Source organism: Lactuca sativa, chromosome 5 (genome assembly GCF_002870075.4).
Source record: "Lactuca sativa cultivar Salinas chromosome 5, Lsat_Salinas_v11, whole genome shotgun sequence".
Taxonomy (NCBI): Eukaryota; Viridiplantae; Streptophyta; class Magnoliopsida; order Asterales; family Asteraceae; genus Lactuca; species Lactuca sativa.
In genome coordinates this window covers 197,124,942-197,133,247 of record NC_056627.2, presented here as the reverse complement: position 1 = coordinate 197,133,247, position 8,306 = coordinate 197,124,942, and the positions used below count along the sequence as shown (strand labels likewise).

Below are 8,306 nucleotides of genomic sequence, written 5' to 3'. Positions count from 1 at the left end.
ATGGTATCCTTTTTGTTGATCAATATCGATTTTTTGTAAAAAGATATTTTGTTTTAGCATCGAGAATTTGCTACATTTTGAGAAAATTTGGATTTTTGAGAGTATCTATCTTGCGGGATTAAGATATCTCTTTTTGTGAAAAATGGTTAAAAACAGATCAATGGATCTTTTGATGATTGTTTTGAAATAACCATTTGGTTGAAACTTTGTTTAAAAATACCAAATGTAGAGTTTTTTTTTTTTGTTTTGGTTGGTATTTCTTCAGTGAATGATATGGCTTTCTTGTTGATTCGTCTTTATCTTGATTCATCTTTGAAGATTAGATGTGGATAGATCTTTGTTTATCTTTGATAAGTGATTGTTGAAATCCTTTTTGTTTCGTCTTTTCTTGTTGATGGATCACGGGATCTCAAGAGTTCATTTTTGGTTGGCTTATATCTAGGTGGGGATTGGTGGCATAAAAGACAGTTTGTCTATTATATAAGAAATGAATGTATCGTCCCTGGTCATTTTGATATCTAAGAAAAAATGAGACTGTGACAAGGTATAATCGGATATACCTTATAAGCAATAGTGACACACCTAATCTCACAAGAAATGAATTCCACAGTGATATAGATTGACGAGGCACGAATTCTCACATGGGTTTTTGTTTTCATCTGAACCTCCTAACCTTATGTCCCTTGATTGTTTAAAATCATCAATAATGAAATAAAATCGAAGGAAATAAAGTTATATACATTATGAAAAGTAGGAGATTTGAACCTTCACTCCAATTGAGAATCAATATGACTTAAAATCTTCATCGAGCATAAGCATCTGAAAATTAAGTCAAACGACGATTAATCACAAGGTTCTATAAAAGCTTATTATGGCAAGTATTTTATTCTATTTTTGAAGATTTTTTTTCTGAATGTTTTTGGAAATATTGGTTATCTGAATTTTTTTTGTATTTTTGAAAAAGAAAGCAATTTTCAAATGTTTTTGAATTTTCTTTTTGAATGAAAGTAAACACACTTTTGTACAAACAAAAGTTAAAAGTTTAAGGATGGATGTTATCTGGATTTAACATTCCTAGACGGCCTAGGAAGTATTGAAACTTTGTTTCATCGAGAGCCTTAGTGAAGACATCGGCAATTTGATCTTCGGAGTTGATGAAGTGTAGTTCGATATGACCCTTTTGAATGTTGTCTTTGATAAAGTGATATCGAATGTCGATGTGCTTTGTCATGGAATGGTGAACGGGATTGTGAGAAATGGCAATTGCACTGGTTGAGTCACAAAATATGGGAATTTGTGAGATTTTGAAGCCATAGTCATGCAGTTGAGTTTGCATCCATATGACTTGTGAGCAACAGCTGGCGGCAGCGACATATTCAGCTTCTGCTGTTGATGTGGATACACAAGTCTGTTTCTTTGAAGTCCAACTCACTAGTCTACCTCCTAAGAATTGACAGCTACCAGATGTACTCTTTCTATCTAGCTTGCATCCTCCGTAGTCTGAGTCGGTGAAAGCGTTTAGCTGAAAATCGGATTTAGCTGGATACCAAAGGCTGAGTTTGGGAGTGCCTTTAAGGTATTTGAAGATACGTTTCACAGCAACTACATGGGATTCCATAGGATTTGCTTGGTATCTAGCACACACACATGTAGAAAACATGATGTCAGGTCTGCTGGCAATGAGGTATAAGAGTGATCCAATCATTCCACGATATCTTTTCTGGTCAACGGGTTTCCCATTTAAGTCTGCATCGATTTTGTATCCAAAAGCCATTGGAGTTTTTGCGGTATTTGATTTGTCCATTGAAAAGCGAGTGAGTAGGTTTTTGACATAATTCTCTTGGTTGATGAAAATGCCATCAGTTGACTGTTTGATTTGAAGTCCGAGAAATGTAGTCATCTCCCCAATCATGCTCATTTCGAATTTGCTCTTCATTAGATCTGCAAACTTAACACTTAAAGATTCATCAGTAGAACCGAAAATAATGTCATCAACATATATTTGTACGATTAACAGATGTTTATTAAATATTTTACGAAAGAGGGTTTGATCGATTGAACCTCTTTTAAAACCTGATTCTTCGAGAAAGGTTGACAACGTGGCATACCAGGCTCGAGGTGCTTGTTTCAAGCCATAGACAGCTTTCTGTAATTTAAAGCTGTGATCTGGAAATTTGGGATCTTCAAAACCTGGTGGTTGTTGGATGTATACTTCGCGATCTATCTCTCCGTGTAGGAATGCACATTTAACGTCCATTTGGAATACTTTGAAGTTCTTATGTGCAGCATATGCAAGAAAGATACGAATTGCTTCAATTCGAGCAACTGGGGCATACGTTTCATCGTAGTCGATTCCTTCTTGTTGTGAATATCCTTTGACTACAAGACGTGCCTTGTTTCGACAAATGATTCCTTGATCGTCAGTCTTGTTTCTGTATACCCATCTTGAACCTATAACAGTAACATCGGGTGGAGTAGGAACAAGATTCCATACGTCGTTTCTTTCAAATTCTGCTAGCTCTTCTTGCATAGCTTTTACCCAGTCTGGATCTTTTATAGCAGAATGTATGGTTTTGGGTTCATTTGTGGATAAAAAGGCTCCAAATAAACATTCATTTGTGGATGCGGCTCTAGTCTGAATGGCTAAGTTGGGATCTCCGATGATTTGGTCAGTTGGATGATTTCTGGTCCACTTTATTAAGCGATTCTCTTCTGCTATAATAATTGGAGTTTTAGTATCCCATTGTTCTTCTCCAGGAGTTTCATCTTGGAATATGTTTGAAGGTTCCCCCATAAATGATGCATTGGGGTTGTTTTGGCTATTTGGGGATTGGGCATTTAAAGGAGGATTTGGTGTTTGTTCCAAAGAGGAAGTATGTGTTGGTGGTTCCCCCTCGAATTGATCTGCATCATTTTGGTTTGTTTGTGGAATAACTTCACTGGGTGTTCCTGTAGGATTAATTAAAGTAGTTAGAAGTTCAGAATTGTAAGCAGTTTTTGGTTGTTCAAAAAGTAAATCAAGATCGATTTCAATGTCTATGTCAGGAGAAGGTGTTTGTTGAATTGGATTTTGAAAAATATTTTCAATCATTTTTGAACCAAAATGTTCACGATCCAATTTCCTGACATAAAATTCATCGAAATGAACATCGGTACTTTCTTCAATTACTCTGGTACGTTTGTTCAGTACTCTATAAGCAGCTGAAGAAAATGAGTAACCAAGGAAAATTCCTTCGTCCGACCTTGATTCAAATTTTGAAAGGTGATCTTTATTGTTCTTTACGAAGCATCGACAACCAAAAATATGGAAAAATTTGATGTTTGGTTTTCGGTTGTTAATGACTTCATATGGTGTTTTATGAAGATGTTTATGGATTAAGGAACGATTTTGAGTGTAGCAAGCTGTGGCTATTGCTTCTGCCCAGAAGTATTGTGGTAGATCAGCAAAGATAAGCATTGATCTTGCAGCTTCACATAGAGTTCGGTTCCTTCTTTCGACAACACCGTTCTGTTGTGGAGTGTATGGGGCTGAGAAGTAATGTTCAATTCCTTTGTCTTTGAGAAATGAATCTAGAGTATTGTTTTTGAACTCTAAGCCATTATCACTTCGGATTCTTCGAACAGGTCGTTTCAGCTTCAGCTCGATTTGTTTGATGAAGTTGATCATCTCTTCAGGTGCTTCTGATTTTAGTCTTAAGAAAAAGACCCAAGTAAAGCGCGAGAAACCATCAACGACAACAAGAATGTACTTCTTCCCTTGTATGGTTTGGGTTTTGGCAGGGCCACAAAGGTCTATGTGCAACAATTCTAGTGGTTCGGATACACTAGATTCTGAGATGCTTTTGTGAGTGGATCTGGAAAGTTTTCCTTTTTCACATGCGGCACAAAGAGTTTCGTTATCAAGCTTCAGGAGTGGTAGCCCTCGAACAAGATCATCGCCGATTAATTTGTTGATGTACCCAAAGTTTAGATGGGAAAGGCGACGGTGCCATAACCAACTAATATCTGCTGGGGCTTTAGATAGCAGACATATATCGGGTTTACCGTAGATAAGATCCATGTCAAGTGGATACATATTTCCGGCACGGTCAGAATCAACTATAACATCTTTTGTTTTGGCGTCCATGATCAAGCTTCGTTGTTTGGTGAAAAGAACTTCAAGATTGTTATCACACAGTTGAGAAACACTGATGAGGTTGTGTTTCAGGTCATCGACGAAGGCAACTTTCTTTATGGTAAAATTACCATTTGTTATGTTTCCATAACCTTTGATTTTTGCTTTCATGTTGTTTCCGAAGGTAACATCTTGATTGGTTTGTATAGGTTTGAAGTCACGTAAGTAGTTCCGGTTTCCTGTCATATGCTTGGAGCAGCCACTATCAATATACCATGTATCATCATTGGGTTCTCCAGCATTAAGTACCTACAATCAGACAGAAAGTTTAGGTACCCAAATCTGAATGGGTCCTGGTTTGTCAGTTGTTATTTTGGGTGCTTTGCTTGATGAATTTCTTTTATCATTTGACTTCACATTATTGTAATGGTTTGGTTTATGACAATGGAATGGTTGAGGTTTGATTTGATCTATTAAGTTTACCCAAAATGTGATTTGTTTTTGAAAGCCTGTGGGTTGATAAGATCTGTGATTTGGTGAAAGATATCCTAGATGTGAAGGTTTGTTTGAAAAGTTTTCTTCATATCTGGGATGTGATGGGCGGTTTTGAAAAGCTTTTTGATGATGATGGTTTGAAACTTTCTGATGTGATGGTTTTTGAAAGTTCCTTGAATGATTAAAAGTGATATCTTGAAAGCGGTTTTCAAAAGGTTTTGGAAAAGGTTTTGGTTTTTGTTTGGAAACCTGTTTATGAGGTATGACATAGGGTTTAACTGGTTTCTTTGGTTGGTTTTCAAAAATGTTTGGCATGATAAGTGGGGTTTTGGTGACTTGAATGGATTTTTTGCTTGTTTGTTGTTTCTTGGAGTATTTTTGTCCCAGACTAGTTTTTCCAACAATTGATGAAGTCATTGTAGGAAAAATAGTTGGTATAGAAGTACTACCATCCTCATAAGAGGAATTTTCTCCATTCAAAAAGTTTTTGAGTTTAGTGGTTCCATCGGTATGTTTGATTTGGTGAGTTAAAGAACTTGCAGAGTTTGTTTCAGAATTTACAACTCTTTTGAAAGACTTTTTGGAAACACTGAAAGCAGTATCATCTGGACTACAGTTGATAACTGTTTCGTCATCTGAATCTTCCTCATTAAGAGATGTGAAAAGATCTGGTAGAGTAGATTCAGATTTTTCACAATTCGTCATGTTTTCCTGTTCTGCTTGTTCAATTTCAAAGGATTCTCTTCCAATTCCTGGTCTATAATTCGTATCAATTTTGCCAGTTCCTAAGGTGTTTGCCTTTGTGAAAATATCATCACTTAGTTTTCTAGCAACTTTGATAGAATCCATATTCCATATCAGTCTTTTATTCTCGGTTTTAAGAGAATTGATTTGTTTTAAAGAATCAGTCAGTTTTTCATTTAGAATATTGTATTTATCAGTTGATTCTTGAAAGTCTTGTTTCAACTGAAGGATTTCCATTTCTAAAACATCTTTTGTTTCAGAAGAAATGATTGACTGATCTTTTAGTTCCAAATCCCTTTTCTGAATTAGGGACTGATTTAATTGTTCCAAGACGTGATTATAATCTTCTGATTTTCTTTCAACGTCTCTTTCCAATTTGCTTTTAGTTCTTGTTGATTCTCCAAATTTGAGTTGCAAGGTTTGTAACTCAGATTTGCAAATATCATAATTGACCATTGTGTCATGATATATTTTGAGATCAGTTTCCAGACTAGTCTCAATTTTGGTTATGTGGGACTCAAAAATTGTTTTGGAAAAACCAAGTTCAGAGATCATAGACCATACCTGTTCTATGACGTTTGGAGCTCTTGAAGGTATTTCAACACCAGCTACGAAGCAGAAGTTTGATTGTGCTTGTTCATTATCAGCTTCGTCATCAGATGTTGGCCAGTATTCCACGCTTGGTTCATGGATTGCCATCAATGCTTTTTGCTTTTCTTGGTTTTCCAGTTTCTTCAATTCATCGGCTCTTTGAGCATAGTATGCTGAGTCTTTGATTTTGGTTTTGTTTTTGGCTCGGCATTCTCTGGCATAGTGATTTGTTCCTTTGCAGTTGTGACAAATGATCACTTCTTCATCACTTTCATCCTTTTGACTTTTAATTGGAAGTCTTTCAGGTGCTTGAGTTTGGGTTTGTTGGGAAGGTTGAGAATGGTTTTGTTGGAATCCAAAATTTTGGTTGTTTTGAAAACCATTGTTTTGATTGTTGTAACCTTGATTTTGGAAACCTCTGTTTTGATTTTGAAAACTATTGTTTGGATTGTGATTATGACCTGAGTTGGGATCGTTTTGAAATCCCTGGTTTTGAAAACCTTGGTTTGAGTTATTTTGGAAAGACGGTCTTTGAGAATTTTGTCCAAAGTAAGGTCTTGGTTGAAAACCTGAGTTATTTTGTCCAAAAGACGGTCTTGGTTGAAAACTTGAGTTATTTTGTCCAAAAGACGGTCTTGTTTGAAAATTTGGTCTAAAGTTTGATTGACCATGATTTGGGATAAATCTCTGGAGATTTGTGTTTGCAACCAAAGCACACAGTTGTTGATAATCTGCTTCATCATTTGAATCAGACTGGAAGGATTGGTTTTGAAAAGATGTAGTCTGATTAAAATGATTAAAGTTTTGATCATTGTAAGGTGTTTGGTTTTGAGAAGTTGTGGACACAAGAGCAAGTGGTCCTCCAAAAGCTGCAATGGTTGGTGGGTCAATCGAGGATTCATACGATTGAAGTTCTCCATACAAATTGTACAAAGATTCGGTATGAATAGCTGGATTTCCCTGAATAATGAGTTTAACCATTTTCCAGCTTTCGAAAAGATTGTTTAAAAACTTGAGATTTATCTCGTGTTGTGTCTTTTTGATACCCAAATTGTTCATTTTAACCATAATCAAATTGAACCTATCATGAGCATCATGGATAGTTTCTGATGAAAGCATTTTGAAATTATCGAATTCATTCAAAACAGATGTTCTTTTGTTTCCGATAATTCTTTTATTTCCACAAAAACGATTTTTCAAATTTTCCCAAATTTGATTTGCGGTTAACATCATAATGTCATCCATTTGACTTAGAATACTGTGAGGTATTCCAGACACAAGTTCCTTTTTGGCTTGGAGTTCCAACTTTCTTATGATATCGGTTTGAGTGGCTTGATTCGTAGCAAGAGTAGCCATATTTTCTAGAGTAACATATGTTCCTTCTACACACTTCCAGATATCTTCATTTATAGCGTTAAGATGAAGATTCATACGGCCAACCCACGAATTATACTCTTCAGGAATAAGTATGGGTGCCCGTGAACCAGATCCTAAGCTATTTGCAATGGACACAGAGTTCATGTTGGAGTAATTTGCCAAAGACATTTTTTTTTTAAAAGGATTTTGAACAAGTGATATTAAAATGAAATTTTTAAAGACAAGCTTATGGAAGGTTTATAAACGCTATAACCAAAAGTTTTTCGACAAAAATTTCAAGGTAAATCATACAAGCTCTGATACCAATTGTTGAATATTATTCCTTTTATATATCAGCTCAGATACCGATTGTTGGAAATATAAAAATCTGATCACTGCGACAAAAGGCTCGGTTACCGGTCACTGTGTGATAGATATATAAGTTTAAGATATAAGATGTAAATATATATAAAGAATAATAATTGCGGAATAAGTATAAATATGAAAGCTATAAATGACTGAAAGCTATAATAATATAAATGACTATATTTAAATGACGTAAAGCTATAAATAATATAAATGACTGTATTTAAATGACACAAAGCTATAATAAAATATATATAAGTATATAAATATATATCAAGTAGGTTCGTTAATAAATTGACTGAACTGGACTCGTGGAACGACTGGTCGATATTTGTTCAAAGATCAATCCGGTATTTGATAAGTAGTAAAAAGTTCATTTTCATGTAAAATGGATTGTTTACAAAACAGTGCAAAGTACACGAGTCATGTATTTGTATACGGGTATCGGGTGTTTTGAGGAGATTTGATGAGGTTGGAGTGGGTATTTGGAGGGTGTTAGGAGGTGGAATAAGGTTGTAATTTTGGTGGTGTAAGGCAGCAAAGATGGTGAAGTTGAAGGAGCTTTGGTGGTGATGGATGTAGATTTTCGGAGTAAATCTCTCTGGATAGCCAATTCTCTCTCGCGTCTCTTTGGGGTTTC

General features: G+C 35.5%; 1 protein-coding gene across 1 annotated transcript; it reads right to left on the bottom strand.

Annotated features, from left to right (window-relative positions):
* Window positions 1-783: 783 nt before the first annotated feature.
* LOC128134289 (uncharacterized) lies at window positions 784-7,489 on the bottom strand. Its single transcript, XM_052771846.1, has 6 exons — window positions 7,010-7,489; window positions 6,613-6,904; window positions 5,012-6,177; window positions 3,623-4,423; window positions 1,433-3,277; window positions 784-819 (listed from the first exon to the last, which is right to left on the bottom strand). Exons 1-6 carry the CDS (start codon window positions 7,487-7,489, stop codon window positions 784-786), a joined length of 4,620 nt encoding a protein of 1,539 aa, XP_052627806.1.
* Between the last annotated feature and the right edge of the window lie 817 nt (window positions 7,490-8,306).

What these genes read in the sequence shown, in the direction of transcription:
- LOC128134289 (XM_052771846.1), bottom strand. Translation starts at nt 7,489, where the DNA reads ATGTCTTTGGCAAATTACTCCAACATGAACTCTGTGTCCATTGCAAAT. An exon ending in GAGATTTATCCCAAATCATG is followed by an intron (nt 6,178 to 6,612) that starts GTCAATCAAACT and finishes ACAACTGCAAAG; the next exon opens with GAACAAATCACTATGCCAGA. An exon ending in CTACAATGACTTCATCAATT is followed by an intron (nt 4,424 to 5,011) that starts GTTGGAAAAACT and finishes GTCTGATTGTAG; the next exon opens with GTACTTAATGCTGGAGAACC.